This window comes from Heterocephalus glaber, unplaced genomic scaffold (genome assembly GCF_053883595.1).
Source record: "Heterocephalus glaber isolate CG9 unplaced genomic scaffold, H.glaber_assembly_v1.0 deba00001523, whole genome shotgun sequence".
NCBI classification, from domain to species: domain Eukaryota; kingdom Metazoa; phylum Chordata; class Mammalia; order Rodentia; family Bathyergidae; genus Heterocephalus; species Heterocephalus glaber.
This window is the reverse complement of record NW_028258327.1, coordinates 27,262,443-27,279,759: the sequence shown is the minus strand read 5'-3', so window position 1 is coordinate 27,279,759 and position 17,317 is coordinate 27,262,443. Positions and strand designations below refer to the sequence as shown.

At 35.5% G+C, this 17,317-nt stretch overlaps 1 protein-coding gene across 9 annotated transcripts in view; it reads left to right on the top strand.

Moving 5' to 3' along the window:
• The window catches only part of Bckdhb (branched chain keto acid dehydrogenase E1 subunit beta), a 184,869-nt gene that overhangs the window by 25,365 nt on the left and 142,187 nt on the right, over nt 1–17,317 (top strand). For 8 of the 9 annotated variants that reach the window (XR_015441572.1, XR_015441570.1, XR_015441571.1 and 5 more), the window contains exons 4-6: nt 8,892–9,025; nt 9,244–9,399; nt 17,121–17,229. The exons of the other annotated variant lie outside the window; for it this stretch is intronic. Coding sequence is in view for 5 of the 8 variants with exons in the window: in XM_087188129.1 (XP_087044255.1) it covers nt 8,892–9,025; nt 9,244–9,399; nt 17,121–17,229 (399 nt within the window). In the remaining 3 variants the exon portion in view is untranslated. The remainder of the gene's footprint in view (nt 1–8,891; nt 9,026–9,243; nt 9,400–17,120; nt 17,230–17,317) is intronic. 9 annotated transcript variants of the gene reach the window in all.

Genomic DNA, 17,317 nt, shown 5'->3' with positions numbered 1-17,317 from the left:
TACTGAAGTAGTTTACTGTCAGCCTTCTCCTGTTTGCAAAGGGGAAAGCGCATTTATTTTTAATACTTCTTTGTCATGTTGTTCCAGTTGCTTCAGAAAAGGGCACCAACCTATTTAGATAGGGACGTTGAGGCTATTTATAAAGCGAGGCAGGTTAATGGAAATTGACAGCTTGGTAATGTCCTCCTTACTGATGACGCACATGGGTTTTAGATGATGTTGGCGTACTGTTTTCACTTGTAGTCAGGAATCAGCTGGTTGAATTTGTGTGCTTTGAGCTTTGCTATTGACGTAGGTACTGGTACAGATGTGTTTTAGGAAACATCTCATTTCCATATAAATGAAGGAAGATTAAAAGGAAAAATGTAGATGGCTAGCCCTTAAATTCCAGCTGGTATCACAAGGATGATGCAAATATTTCTTTTGACTTTATGGAAAGACAGCTTTGATTATGTTCAACCACTGTGAAGTAGTTATAGGCTTATGCAAAATACTTTCCATATTCATCCTTTGTGGAATCTGTTTATTCAGCATCATCTATGTGTACATTTATTTGAAAAATTATATTTTAGTGTGTATTTCTCTCAACTTCAATTTCAATCTCTTAATAAGTTCTTTTCCTTTTGGTGGGGCTAGAGACCAGACCCATGGCCTTGCTACATGTGAGGCAAATGCTGTACTACTGAAACACACTCCCAACCTTACAATAAGTTTTAGATACTTCTACTTAAGAAATTTATAAGCTGGGTGTCGTGGCATATTACTGTAGTAACAGCACTTGGAATTTTGGAAGTTTGAGACCAGCCTGGGCTATGTTTAAATCCAACCTGGAGTACATAGTGAGACCTTGTCTCAAACAAACAAACAGCAGGGTGCAATGGTAGGTGAACTCCTCCAGCTGATGCCTTGGGGGCCTTGAAGCTGATGCCTTGGGGGCCATGCAAAGTTCCTGGTATCTCTCCCCTGCCAATCATCAGGGGACTCTTAGCTCTCACATGCCTTCTGTGGACAACTGTTAAATCCTAGGATTCTATAGTGTTTCTCAAATTTGTTCTTTTTTTTAACTGTCCTCACCATTACCCTGATAATAACTCTTTATTTTCTTGTAATGGTTTGATTTATGGTTTGCAAATCATATATGTATCTTTTATATATATATATATATATATATATATATCTCACATATATATATATCTTGTTTGAGCCTTTGAGCAACCCTAATTAGTAGACACGATGGTTATTTATGTCCTATAAAATCATTCAAGTAAGAATTGGTGGAGCCACATGTAAACTCAAGCATTCTAACTCTAGAGCTCACAATTTTAACTACTGTACTCTTTTGTTTTGTTTAAAATCTTTTTTATTATTTTTAATAGTTAATGTTTATAGACATAATACATTAATCATGGGGACTTGATACATGTATATGGCACATAATTTTTTTTATCTCCTTCTCCTCTCCTTCCTCCCAGTTCCATGTTTTGGACCATATATATGTATATAGTAAATCCCCAACTTACGAACTAGTTCTGTTCAAAAAGAACATTATGATTCTTTAAGTCCAACAAAGTGAGTCTTACACACCTTTGCCACTAGTATACAATGTAAAGCATTAAAAAAAAGCAAAAACAAATGTGAAGTCCATATCTGTGAAAGCTCGCAACTCAAATTTTTATAAGGAGGGGATTTACTGTATATATATATATATATATATATATACACACACTATATGTGTATATATATGTATCCATAATTTATAATGATTATATATTTTATATATAATTTTTGCAGCATGTAATGATCGTGTTTCTCACAGGGACTTAGTACATGTACACAATACAACACAGTCCTCACCTTTATCTCATTTCCCTCCCTCCTTTCCTCCTTTCTTCCATCTCTTTGTTCCCTTCCCATATGCTAAAGCTCTGTCTTGATGTTTCTTTTTTTTTTTTTTTTTTAATTTTGCTCTTTATATTTTGGGTTTCTGTTATAAGAGAAGACATGTTATAGTTAAGCTTGCATGTCTGATTAATTTCACCTAACATTATAGTCTTAAGGTGTATCCATTTTTCTACAAGTGACTAAAATTTATCCTTCCTTATAGCAGAATATATTCTATTGTGTATAAATACCACATTTTCTTTATCCATTTATTTGTTGGTGGACACAAAGCCACTTCCAAACTTAAACTATTATGAGTTGTGCTGCTATAAATGTAGGTATGCATGTATCACTGTAATATGATGTCTTTAATTCTTTTGGGAAGATACTTAGGAGTGGAAAAGCTGGGTTGAATGGAATTTCTAGTTTTAGTTTTTAGAGGAATCTGCATACTGATTTCCATAGTTATACTAATTTATACTCCTACCAACAATGAAGAAGTGTTTCTTTTTACTCACAGCCTTACCAGCATTTGTTATTTGATTTCTTGAAGATAGCCATTCTTTCTGGAGTGAGATGGAATCTCAGTATTGTTTTAATTTCCATTTCTGTAATGGGCAGCAGTGTTGAACATTTTTCATGATTGGCCATTTATACTTCTTCTTCTGAAATTTGTCTGATAATTTCAATTTCCCATTATTTGATTGGGTCTTTTTATTTTGAGGGTCTATTTTTTGCATTTTTTATATATTCTAGATATTAGTCCTTTGTCTGAGGAGTAACTGTCCACAAATTTTTTCCCACTGGTTAGGTTGTCTCTTCACTCTGTTGGTGGTTTCCTTTGCTGTGGAGAAGCTTTTTAATTTGATTTGATCCCATTTGTTGATTCTTGGTATTCTTTCTTGTGCAACTGAAGGTCTGTTCAGAAAGTTCTTGCCTATACCTTTGTACTAAAGAATTTTACCTATTTTGCCTTCTGGTAGATTGAATTTTTCTGCTTTAATGTTTAGATTTTTGATCTATTTTGATTTTAATTTAGTACATGGTGAGAGATATGGGTCTAGGTTGAATCTTCAGCATCTGGATAACCAGTTTTCTCAGAACCATTTATTAAAAAGGCTATCTTTCCTTCAGCAAAAGTTTTTGACCATTTGTCAAAGATCAGGTAGTTGAGTGTGCCTGGAATTTTTTCATTTATAGTGGTACCTCGGTTCATGAACTTCATATTTTCCCTGATTGTTGTTGGAAACTGAATTGGACAAAAACTGAATCAAATTCACTGATTAGGTTCAAGGTTGACCTAATGGGGAAATTTGATTAGGTTCTCATCCAATTTGATTTGTGACCAGAATCATGGAAAGAATTAAGTTTGTGAACCGAGGCACCACTGATTCTATCCCTGTACTATTTTTAGCATTCAGTCATAGTGTCTGTACACACTCAAGTACATAATGTGTAAATGTTCATTCTATTGGGTAAAAACAGATTATATCAGATTATATCAACAGATTATATCAGATTATATAATAGATTATATTTTCTACTGGACCAGAATCGGAGCCTTTGATGGTGGCAAGAGGTGATTTGAGAGAGTTTGATGTTATCCTTTGGAAGATTTACCTAACAAGATTAGAAATGTTTGAGAGATCTTGCTTTCTTATTGTAACCTCAGCTTGCTCTCCTTGAGCTGCAAGTCACTCATTAAAGATATTATCTAATTTGTGACAAACTGAGCCTTTTGTTCATCTTAAAATACAGTAATTTCATTCTAGTGTTTCATATATTTAGTGGTCTCTAATCTGACAATTACCGATAGTAAATGAATTTCTTAGCAAACAAAAGACACAACTTTTATCTATCCAAATCACTTATTTTACTTTTAAGACTTCTTTTACAATTTACTAAAAAATGAAAAAATCTTTTAAAAATGTATGCTTAACTTTAAGAGCATAGCAAGCAGGAAATGTTAAATGTAATTCAGTTTAGATTGACAGTTACCTTTTAATTAAAAATCACTTGTTGCCTATAAAATTGATATTGTCAGTAGGAGATTTTAATTGAATCTGAACTGATTTGAAGACTTTTTCTTAAATTTCCCATATATTTATTTAATTGTTTACCTTCCTCTTAACTTCTTTTTTTAAAAAAATAAAAGTGGAGTGTATAAAACAAGTTGACACTTTACTACCAGTAATATTTTAGTTCTGTCCATGAGTTTGGAGCTTTTATACTACCTCTTCTAAGTGGAAATATATATTTCTGTGGTCATTGTTATCATTTTTACAGAGTAACAATGCTATCTTATATGCAATTGATTATTGAATCAAAGTTTTAAGCAAGACTTTTAAAAATATTTTCTCAGGGCTGGGGATTTAGCTCAGTGGTTCTGCTGCCTGCCTCGCAAGGAAGGGCAAGGCCCCGAGTTTGATCCCCGGTACGAAAAAAAAAAAAAGAAAAAAATATTTTCTCATTTAAGTTTTCTTGATCATTAAAAAAAAAAATCACTGCTTTTAAAGAGACTTTAATTCATTGTTGGTAACTGAATCACTTTATGTGGAAATTTAAACTAATTACTTGCTTTAGTTTTTTGGAGAAACATCTGAGGGACTATTAGGACATTGTCTAAAAAGACTATATTTGGATTATATGTTTAAAACTATTTTTTATCTGTGCCTGTGGTGTTAGATAATTAAGGTCTAATTTGTTATACTTTAGCATTTGTGAGTTAAATAGTTTGCACCAGCCAATTTAGAAAATAAATGTCATTCATTCATTGAATACTTTTTCTTTTTAAAGTTCTATGTGCCAGGGACTATACTGTATACTAGAGATGGTTTGATACAGTTATTATCTGTATACACTGCACTTGGTTAAGGCTTTAGTTTTTATTCACTGTCACATTTTCCTATTATTTGAAAAATTTCATTGTGTATTACTTGTACCCATCTTTCCACTTAGGTTTTAATATTTCTACCTGTAGCTTCTTTCAACTAAACTCTCATCTACCTTGGTGTCATATCTTATTACTTGGTAACATTACCATATCACAATTGTCCCACATATAAATGTCTTTTTTTTTTTTCTGTACCGGGGATCGAACTCAGGTCCTTGCTCTTGCGCAGCAGGTGGCGAAACCACTGAGCTAAATCCCCGGCCCCATAAATGTCTTTTTATCCTAAATTAACAGGTTTATTTAAGTGATATTATTGAATGACTACTAAATTCTGGACATTGTGCTGGGTATTCTTGGGTGTCAAAAGGTGAATGAAATGCAGTTTATATTCTCAGTAGAGGATCTTGCAATTTTTAATGGAATCATTCATTGTATTATAGAACCAATTTGGGCTTTGCTGGCTGTGGGCACTGTTGGATTTTTACTCAAAATTGTATACTCATTGATTGGAAATGAAGTTTTATGTTTAATAAGCATTCATTCAGTAAACATTTACTAAGCACACATCTTTGCTCTTGGTTGATTTTTATCTTCTTTAGTTTTCCTCTCTTGCCTGTTACAATGCCCCACATGTCTTATATGGAAGTTCAGAGGAAGAGAGTTAGAATCTACAGGACAAGACTCACATACAGTCCCTTTAACCAGTGCTTCTTGAGCAGGCACTCTACTGCTGAACAACATACCCAGATCTGGAGGTGACAGTCTGAAGGATTTTGTAAGATAATTGTAAATATAACCAAACTTCTTAAATCTGGAAAACTTGCAATCTATCACATTCTGGACACCCCCCCCCGCCAAGTGCTGCTGTCCAGTGAAATCAGAATTGGACAGAGGGAGTGTCCAGAAGTGATATAGGGCCAGTGACAGCCACCGTGGCTAACCCTATGGGATGTCTGTAGCCCCCAAAGGGGGTCAGCTGATTTCTGCTAGCCAACAGTGTTCTTGGCAACAAAAGCAACAAGCTGTGTGATCTTCTTGATGGGGGAATCTTGGCTTTGTGCCTCATAGTGTTCACTTTAGGTAACTTGTGACCATGACCTTGATGGTTGGATTGCTCATTCAACTTTATTTTTCATTTTCTGGCATTGGATAACAAGGAGCCAAATTTAGAATGCTAGCATGTGGTAGGTTAGGAATGAGTGAGGTTAATATTTTTCCCTTATTACTTTTCCCATTAGGTGTTCATATCACTTATCTCTAATATGAGGTGACTCTTAAGTCTTGGTTTACCCAGCACAATCCTTTTTGCACAGAACTTCCTGTTGAGGATCAATTCATCTTTTTAGTAACTCCTAACAATCTGAAAAGCATCCCAGTTTGGAAGATAAGTTTGTATGGTCATCTTACACAAGCGTAAGCCCTAAGAAATAAATAATTCTGCATATTTGGTGAAGATAGTTCAGGTATTCCAGGGACGTGGATCCCAGTGGAAACAGGTGGAATTTATGTTTGACCACTGAATTGATCTTAGTTCAGTGGAATCAGATTTTCAAAAAAATTATCAAGCTTAATTGGAGTCAAGTAGGGAACTGATGAGGAATAGAGATCACACTTTGAGAAGATGGTCATAGATCATGATGAGTATGAATCATGCTTTTAAGTTTTTGCAGCTGCATTTAGAGTTGGAAGCTATAGGATGTGTCTAATCTGTATTTCCCAGCACCTGCCATATTTATAGTTCAGATTCAAAGGGAATGATTGAGTTGAAAGTGAATTGTATATACCAAGAAGTATTGATATCCCTGGGTTATACAAATAAAGCATGATTGTCACGCTTATATAAATGTCCCAAAACATTTCGTTACCTGGCCAGCCTATGGCCATTTTTTTTGCTGTCAGTCAGATCCCTGAATTTAAGTTGTGTCATAAAATGCAGGTATTAGCTGAGAGACTGTAAACTGTCAAGTGAGAATCCAGTGGTAATGTAAGTAAAGTAGTATTTTGAATGGAAAGCTTGAGGGCTTTATCAAACTCCTCTAATTTAAAGAATCTCAAACTCTAAATTCTGTTTCTTGTTTGGTAGGCAGAATAACAGCTGAAATTTCTCCTCAGCTCTTCCAGGTTGTTTCTCTGCTGAGTTTTTGGGGTGTCCGATAGGTACAGAGGTCAATGAGTGTTAGAGCAGTTTCTGTACAGATTTTGGGATGACCCCATGTGGTGCCTTTCTATAAGGATTTACTTCTCAGTATCCAGTCACTGTCAGTTTCAAACACAATTCTCAGATAATTCTCTTAAAACGGAGACTGTTGGTGTGAATTGTCATCTTCTCTAGCACATATACTGTTAAAACTCCCTTCGGACAAGCCTTATAAATGCCCTGCTTATCCACCCAGTGTCTCTTCTATCAGTGGTCAAGTCCCTGTCCATTTATGCTTAATTTTGGCCTTCCCATGTCTTTAAATAGTTGTTATAATTTGCCCAGAATTGATAATCATTAAATATGTGAGAGTTAGTCTGGAAGAGACAATTTTGCTATTACCTTTATAACCTCAGTAAGTTGGGATATATAGTTTTTTCATTATTATTCTATTTAAAAAGCTTTTTAATTTCCATTAAAATTTCTTCTTTGAGTCATGTGTTATTAAGATATGTACTTTTAACACTTTATAGCATAAAGGCTTTCTAATTATCTTTTTGTAACTGATTTCTAGCTAAATTCTGCCATGGTCAGAGAATATACTCTGTAAGATATGTCCATCATCAGATGAATGGATAAAGAAAATGTGATCTTTATACACAGTGGAGTACTACTCTGCCATAAAGAAAGATAAACTTGAGTCATTTATAGAAAAATGGATGCATCTTGAGACTATAATGTTATGTGAAATAAATCAAACACAAGCTTAAATATTGCATGGTTTCTCTTATATGAGAGATGCAAATTACAAATAAAGAGCAAAATAAAAGATAATAGGAAGTAGGGTGAAAGAGCTTTCTCAAATGGTAAAGGGAATCAAGAAATGGCGGGAATAGGGAGGGAGAGGAGGGAAAGGGGATGAAAAGAAAGAAGCAAGATGTGTTATGTACATGTACCAACTTTCTACAAGGAATGGAAACATGTACTGCAAACATCTACTAATACACAATAGATTTTGATTCTTTAAAATTTGTTAAGATTGGATGTATAGCCCACTATATGGTCCATTAATGTCAGCATTATCTATTTACTGTAAAAGAAATTGACTTCTGAGCTGGTGGGTGCAATGTCCTGTGTATGTGAATTAGGTCATGTTTCTTAATCACACCTTCATCTTTCATGTTTTTATCGTTTGCTTTTTCTGTCAGTTAAAACTACTGTGCTAGAAGGTTCTCAGTATACTGTGGATTTGTCCATTTGTCTTTTCGGTTTTGTTACTTTTTCTTATGTATTTGGAGTCCATTGTTAGATGAGTTTAAATGTAGGATTTTTCTGTCCTTCTTGTGAATTAAATTCTCTCAAAAGTATGAATTTTGCCTTTTTTCTCTGGTAAGGCTTTTTCCCTTAAAGGCTGCTTTGCTTCCTGCTAGTAAAGTGACATCAGGTTTCTTTTGGTTATTTGTATTGTGTATTTTTCTTCCTTCCTTCCTTCCTTCCTTCCTTCCTTCCTTCCTTCCTTCCTCCCCGCTCCCCCTTTTTTTCCTTTCTGTACTGGTGGTTGAATCCAGGGTCTTGTGCATGATGTTTTCTTTTAAGTAGTTGGATTTTGCTTTCTTAAATTCCAACATGACAGTTTTAATTGGAACATAAAGATTATTTACTATAATATAATTACTGATTACATTTAACAGCCATCATTACTACTTATTACCTATTAACTGTTCTGTGATTCCCCTTCCCACTATTATTTTTCTGTTTGCTTGTTATTGTTTTTGAGACATGCTCTTGCTATGTAGTTCAGGCTGGCCTTGAATTTGTAGTGATCCTCCTGCCTCAGCCTCCCAAGTTCTGGAATCACAGGTGTGCACCACCATGCCTGGCTTCCCCACCATTATTAATTTACTAAATTTTCAGATGTTTTGTACATTACATTACTCTCTCTCACTTGCCATATTAAATTTACTTTCTTTCTTTTTTAAGGAAAAGATAGAGTTTTTAATACCCCATTGTGTGAACAAGGAATTGTTGGATTTGGAATTGGAATTGCAGTTACTGGTGCTACTGCCATTGCTGAAATTCAGTTTGCAGATTATATTTTTCCTGCTTTTGATCAAGTAAGTCCATTATATTTTACTTTGAGCCTCTGAAAGGTTAAGTCTATGAAATATTGAAGTATTGCCCCCACCCTCTCACCACCCATCTTACACACATTTTGTCAACTTTTGTCATGCCACAGTTAACGTTTTGTGATAGGTAAAATTTCGAATAGTATGATCATAGGAAATGGATTTGAAAGGAAGGACTCACTGTGACACCCCTTCTTTGCTTGCAGATCGTTAATGAAGCTGCCAAGTACCGTTATCGTTCTGGGGATCTTTTTAACTGTGGAAGCCTCACTATCAGGTCCCCGTGGGGTTGTGTTGGTCACGGAGGTCTCTATCATTCTCAGTGTCCTGAAGCTTTTTTTGCTCATTGCCCTGGAATCAAGGTACTTTCATTTACATACTTTATTCGATCTACATTTGGTATCATTTTGATTGGTTCTATTAATATTAACTACAGTGCTATGCTTATCTGGAAGAAGACAAGCAGAATATTTTGAAATTATGTAAACTTAAATATATTTAAGAAAGAAAAGTTAGCATTTCTTTTAAATCAACTATCACATGCTTGATTTTATAGAATGGTCTTTGTGCTGCAGCACTGGCTTGACACTAACAATGATTAACTTCATAGACCTCAAAGTGTATGATTGAGAGCATAATTAGTTTATCTTCGACCTCTTTCAGATTCTGTGTTTCTTTCTAATGGAGTTTTCTCGTTTAACTGATCCTGACATGATTTCCATAAATCTACTGTTTAGATCATATTTACCTCAAAGTCAGAGGGATAGGACTTTTGCTTTTAGTACCTTTCTTACTTTTTAAATAGATTACTTGAGGGCTGTTACCTAGATGTGTTTTTTTCCAGTCAAGAGTACGGTAGTGCTTTCTCATACAATTAACCATGCAGCCTCTCTTTATTATAGGCAGCTTGCACAATTTAGCTTAGGTATTTTCTTCTTATTAGTACATGTTTGCATTCTTTGTGTGGACTTGGCACATGAACATAACACATCTGTGGAAGATTAACTAATGGCCAACTTAAATGGGAATGCCCAGATGAACTGAGTCAGAGTGGTTCTGGGCATGGAAGATTCACCTGAGAATCGTTACTAGAATGGCATAAAAGGAGAACAGGACCTATTATACATTTAGTCCTTATTTACACTTTCAGTTTCTCACACCAGAGAAACTATTCGGTATTTACACATCTGTGTCCTATTTATTTCACTTAAGAGTATTGCCTCAATGTGCACCCACTTAGCTATAAATGTCTCTAATTTCTCATTTTTTATGGCTGAGTAGTACTCCATTTTATAAAAAAAACACATTTTCTTTATCCAGTCTCCAGTTGATGGGCATTTGGGCTGTTTCCAAGTTTTAGCTATTACAAATTGCGCTGCTATGAACATGGATGCAAAGGGGAAGGAAGTGGGAGGGCTAAGGGAAAGGATAGAAGGGAATGGGATTAATATGAGAAAATGGAAAAATAGGAAAAAATTTTTTGTAAATAGGGAGGGCTGGAGGGGTTGAAGGGAGGGCTGGGCAAGGGTGAAAAACAAGAACCAAGAGAGACTATGTAAAGGTGCAAATTTCCAATGATGAATGTCATTATATTGTATACCTAAAATGTACCAATTATTAGAATGAATAATCGATAATGTAAAATAGGAATAAAAGGTCCAGAGTGGTAGGGGTAGTGGGAGGCACAGGGGAAAGGAAAGAAGGGAAAGGAAAAAATGATGAGAAATGGAAAAAATGGAAATAAAGTCTTTGTAAATAGGGAAGGGTGGAGGGCGTGAAGGGAGGGCTAGGAATGGGGAAAAAATAAGAACCAAGATGCATTATATAAAGGTACAATTCCCAATGAGAAATGTAATTGTGTTGTATACCTACAATGTACCAATAAAAGAATTTAATACAAAAAAAAAAAAGGAGAACAGGAGAGGAAGATTGCACACTGCTGATTTCCCAGGAGAAGCTTTGTTATGGCTGGTTTTCCTGACACGAACTTGGCTGTTCTCATGTCCGAGGAGCTTGGGTCCTCACTGTCAACAGGGATGGGTGCTGTTCTCTTTGCCGGGAGTGTGTTTCCTGGCTCCGCTGTGGATCCCTCAGCCTTCTGGCACAGATCCTTCACCCCGCAGACACAGACTTTCCAGCTTTCAGCACTGGCCTTTGGGTCTTCCTGGTGCAGATCTTCAGTATGGACTTGCATGAGATTACTGTGGACTCTAGACCTCTGGTTGGACTTGCAGAGGACATTGCCCTGGGATCCAGCCCCTCAGCTGAATTCTTCAGGTCTGAAGTGTGCAGACAGATCTCTTGCACTTCTCTGCATTTGACTTTTTGGGTGAATATTATAAAATAATCCTCTAAATTATGTGCTCTGTATTAAATCTATTCCCTTGCAAACCCTGACTACAATAACATCTTAGTTCCTTTCTTCATCCCCCTACCTTCCCCACTCCTTACATTTTGGATATCCTTTCCATTTGAGAAAGAGCTATCTCCTTATTTCTTACTATCTTTTATTTGGCTCTTTCTTTATAATTTGCGTCTCTCATATAAGCTTGTGTGTCTGATCTATTTCACTTAGCAGTATGGTGTCAAGTTGCCTCCATTTTCCTACAGATGACTCAAGCTTTTCTTTAAGGCACAGTACCACTCCATTGTGTGTATTTTGAGTTTTTATATCTTAATATTTTACACTCTCATCTTTTCTATTTCTCTTTCCTAAACAGTATTCTTGGGAATAATAGAAATGAACAGATATGGAAGTCCAGAGATGTGTGTTTGTTTCTGACAACACCAATTGGTTGTGAACATGTGTTTATTATCTCTCTCATCCTTCTTTTCTGTGAGATCAAAGTCATAGGCCTTTTTTTTTTAGTTGAGAGGTTGGGAGAGAAGCTACATTTGAGGTAATACTGTAGTTACTTTTGTGTTTGAGCTAAATATTGCTGCAGATTTAATGTTTATAAACCCAGGGTTTTAAGTACAGATCTGTTCTCTCAGTCCACTACCTTTTCCTTCCCTTCCTTCATTGCTTCTGCTTTCTCGTTCTTATTTTTCACCTCAGGTGAAAATACTGTATACATAAAATAAAAAGGCTAAAAATACATACATGTAAAAGCAGATAAAAGAGTGTTCCACCCCACAAAATCAGAATACACATTCTTTTCAGCTGCACACGGGTCATTCTCCAAAATAGACCACATACTTGCTCATCAAACATGTTTAAGTAAGTGTAAAGGAATCGAAGTTATTCCCTGTATACTATCAGACCATAGTGCAATGAAAGTGGAGATCAATAGCAAAAGAAACTGGAAGAATTTCATAAACACATAGAAATTGAACAACACACAGTTCTGAATAACCAATGGGTCACAGAGGAAATTAAAGAAGAAATGAGACAGTTCCTTCAATTAAATGACAATGACAATACAACATGTTGGAATCTATGGGACACAATGAAAGCCGTCTTACGAGGGAAATTCATAGCAGTGAATACTCGTATTAGGAAAACAGGGCGATCCCAATTAAACAACCTGATGCTGAACCTCAAGCTCCTAGAAAAAGAAGAGCAGGACAAACCCAAAGCTCATACAAGGGAGGAAATTATAAAGATCAGAACAGAAATCAATGCAATAGAGACTAAGAGAATGATATAAAAAAATCAATGAAGCCAAGAGTTGGTTCTTTGAAAGAATAAAATTGACAAACTCTTAGCCAACCTCATCAGAAAAAGGAAAGAAAAGGCTCAAATCCATTCAATTAGTAATGAAAAGGATGAAATTACAACGGACCCAGCAGAAATCCAGAGGATCATCAATACCTACTTCAAGAACCTGTATGTCAATAAGATGGAAAACACAGAAGAAATGGACAGATTCCTAGATACATATGAATTACCAAAGTTGAATGAAGAAGACCTAAAAATTATAAACAACCCAATATCAATCAGTGGAATTGAAAACATAATTAAAAACTTACCAACTAAGAAAAGCCTGTGTCCTGATGGCTTCACTGCTGAATTCTACAAGACATTTAGAGAGGAACTACTGCCACTACTGTTTAACTCTTCAGGAAAATTGAAAGGGAAGCAATACTCCCAAATTCATTCCTGGAAGCAAGCATCACCTTGATCCCCAAAGCAGAGAAACACCCAGCCGAAAAACCGAACTATAGGTCAATCTCACTAATGAACATAGATGGAAAAATCTGTAATAAGATACTGGCAAATAGAATGCAGAAGATCATACACCCTGACCAAGTGGGATTCATCTCAGGGATGCAGGGATGGTTCAACATACACAAGTCAATCAATGTAATACATTATATCAATAGAGCCAAGGACAAAAACCATATGATTATCTCAATAGATGCAGAAAAAGCATTTGACAAAACCCAACATGCATTTATGATAAAAACCCTTCAAAAAATTGGAATGGACAGTCTTTACTTCAATCTGATAAAAGCCATCTATGAAAAACCAACAGCCAGTGTCATATTAAATGGTCAAAAACTGAAATCCTTCATGCTAAAATCAGGAATCAGACAAGGATGCCCACTATCACCACTCCTGTCCAATATAGTTTTGGAAACATTAGCCACAGCAATTAGAAAAGAGAAAGAAATAAAGGGAATAAATTAAGGAGATGACGTCAAATTGTCATTCTTTGCAGATGACATGATATTCTATATAGAAGACCCCAAGAACTCCACCAAAAGTCTCCTAGATTTAATAACCAAATTCAGTCAAGTAGCTGGATACAAGGTCAACACACAAAAATGAATAGCTATCCTCTAAAGAACAACAGATGCACTGAGTGAGAAATAGGGCAAACAATTCCTTTCACGATAGCATCCAAAAAACTGAAATACCTAGGAATCAACCTAACAAAAGAAATCAAAGACCTCTTCTCTGAAAACTATAGCACTCTGAAAAAGAGAGATTGAATAGGATATCAGAAAATGGAAAGACATCCTCTGGTCCTGGGTAGGAAGGATCAACATAGTGAAAATGGCCATACTCCCAAAACTGCTGTATAGATTCAATGCAATCCCAATTGAAATTCCAGGAGCGTATTTCAAGGACCTTGAGAAAACCAAAAATTCATTTGGAACAAGAAGAGACCCAGAATAGCAAAAGCAATTCTAGGTAACAGAGGCATGGCAGGGGGTATTACAATCCCCAACCTGCAACTATGCTACAAAGCTACTGTGATAAAAACAGCATGGTACTGGCAAAGAAACAGACCTGAGGACCAGTGGAACAAATTAGAAGATGCAGAAACAACTCCAGACACACTCAGCCACCTCATCTTTGATAAAGGAGCCAAACACTCACTGGAGGAAAGATAGCCTCTTTAATAAATGGTGCTGGAAAAATTGGGTTTCAACTTGCCAAAGATTAAAACTAGACCTATATCTCTCACCATGCACTAAACTAAAATGTAAATGGATTAAAGATCTAAATATTAAAACAGAAACACTGAACCAGCTGGAACAGAGGTTATGTAGAACTCTTGAAGACATTGTTGTAGGAAAAGATTTTATGAATAAAACCTCAGTTGCCTGTGAACTAGCACAAACAATTAACAAGTGGGATTTCTTCTTACTAAAAAGCTTCTGCATAGCAACAGAAACCACCAACAGAGTGAAGAGACTACCCACAATGTGGGAAAAAAATTTCACCTGCTGTTCCTCAGACAAAGGTCCACTATCTAGAATCTTTAAAGAACTTAAAAAAAATCAGCCCTCCCAAATTTAAAGACCTAATCCAAAATGGGCATCTGAACTGAACAGACATTTCTCAGACAAAGAAGTAGAAATAGCAAATAAACATATGAAAAAATGTTCCACATCACTGGTCATTTGAGAGATGCAAATGAAACCAAGGCTAAGATTCCACCTCACCCCAGAAAGAATGGCTGCTATCATGAAATCAACCAATAACAAATGCTGGTGGGGCTGTGGGGAAAGAGAAACCCTGCTCCACTGCTGGTGGGAGTGTAGACTGGTGCAAGCACTGTGGAAATCAGTATGGAAATAACTCAAAGGACCAGGACTGGAAGTTCCATTTGACTCCGCTATTCCCCTGCTGGGTATCTTCCCCAAAGAATTAATAGAATCATACCACAGTGATATATGTGCACCCATGTTCATAGCAGCACAGTTTGTAATAGCTAAAGCCTGGAAACAGCCTTAGTGGCCATCAACTGGAAACTGGATAAAGAAGATGTGTTTTTTTTAAAAAAATAAAATGGAGTACTACTCAGCCATAAAAAATGAAAAATTAGGGACATTTATAGCTAAATGGATGCACAGTGAGGCGATACTCTTAAGTGATATAAATAGGACACAGGTGTAAAAACTGAGTAGTTTCTCTAGTGTGAGAAACTGAAAGTGTAAATAAGGACTAAAAGGTATAATAGATAATATGAAATAGCAAGAAAAGGGGCGAAGGGGAAGGGGAAGTGGGAGGGGTAGGGGAAAGGAAAGAAGGGAATGAAATTAATATGAGAAAAGGAAAAAATGGAAACAAAGTCTTTGTAAATAGGGAGGGATGGAGGGGTTGAAGGGAGGGTAGGGGAAGGGGGAAAATAAGAACCAAGAGAGATTATGTAAAGGTGCAAATTTCCAATGATGTATGTCATTATATTGTATACCTAAAATGTACCAATAAAATAAGAAAAAGTGAATAAAAAGAAACTAAAAAGCAGGAATACAAGTTAAAGTCATTGATATAGTTATAAGTTGTTCAGAATTTCATGTACAGAAGGCAGAATAGATTTGTGCAGCTCTTTTATTTTTTAAATAAAATTCCTTCAATGAAAATCGGATAAAAATGACTTTGAATTCCTAGTGGTTTGTTTCAAGGAATCTTATTTGAGTTTTTGTGACAAATTAGGCTTATTTTAAGAATTCTTTTTGTGTAATACTTGTCTTTGTAGAAATTCTTTTATCGTTACTAAAATTAGCCTCAATCGTGTGACTTGAAGTGGTATGGTAAGTTAAATGCTGCTTGTGTTTTAGCATCAATCAAAATTGGGTGAAAATCCCTTGTCTAGCAAACAATTGATCTTGACCAAGGTTCTTGGTATCTCTTTAAGTTCCAGTCTCTTTTTAAATGGAAAAATAATGACAGATAACTTTTGAGCTTACTATGAACAGTAGATGAGTTAATTTACATAGTGTTTGGCTAAATTAACATCTCCACTTCCTGCTGTTATTATCACCTTCCATATCTGCACCCTCATTCTCAAAAAGGTCCTGAATAGTGGAAGATGCCTGTAATTCATTCAGGAGACTGAGGCATGAGGACTGCAAGTTCAAGGCCAGTCTGGGCAACTTATCAAGACTCTGTCTCAAAATAAACAAAGTGGATAAAAAAAATGGATGTAGGTTAGAACCTTTGGCTCAATCTGTAGTACTACAAAACAAAACAAATGGTCCTGGAGTCCTTTTTTGTCACCTGGAGTATGAAATATTCACACTTTTCTTTTTATTCTGCAAGAAGGAGGCAATGTAGTGGATGGATCATGAAATTCAGTTGGAATGAAATGAAGACTATATTTTTTCATGGGAAGGAAGGAGATTTTTGGCACAATACATAATACAATAAAAAATGAAAGTTGTATGAATTTTGAGAGTATAGTATAGTATTAGAAGAAATTACTTTATAGGTATATACAGGTATTGATAATTCTTTTGGCTTTAATATATGCTCTTTGTAAGTCTTTTTTTGGTTCTGGGGATCGAACTTAGGACTGCGCGCTTTTGAGGCAGGCTCCGGAACCACTGAGCTAAATCCCCGGCCCTGGTCTTTGTAAGTTTTAAAGTTTTATATAGGTAAGTTAGCTCCTTAAGAGAGGAATAATGTCTTCATTGTCAGAATGGAAGGCATCCTCTAAATATTTGTTGAACAAAAGGAATTTTGGAGGAGCAATATGTAAACTTCATAATAAATGGTAATTAGGCTACAATAAATAGATTACTATTTTTAATTAGTCATAATTGATTATTTAAAATCAGCACTTATAAAAGATTTTAATGGGATGCATTCTCACTAAAATTGTCTTTAAAAAATCTGTTTTTGCAGGTTGTTATACCCAGAAGCCCTTTTCAGGCCAAGGGACTTCTTCTGTCATGCATAGAGGATAAAAACCCTTGTATATTTTTTGAACCTAAAATACTTTATAGAGCTGCAGGTAAAGGTTTTCTTTATTTAATATTTGTGAATGTCTTCATGTGCTTTGTTTTTCATAGGTCAGAAAATTTTAACTTTTTCATAAGCTA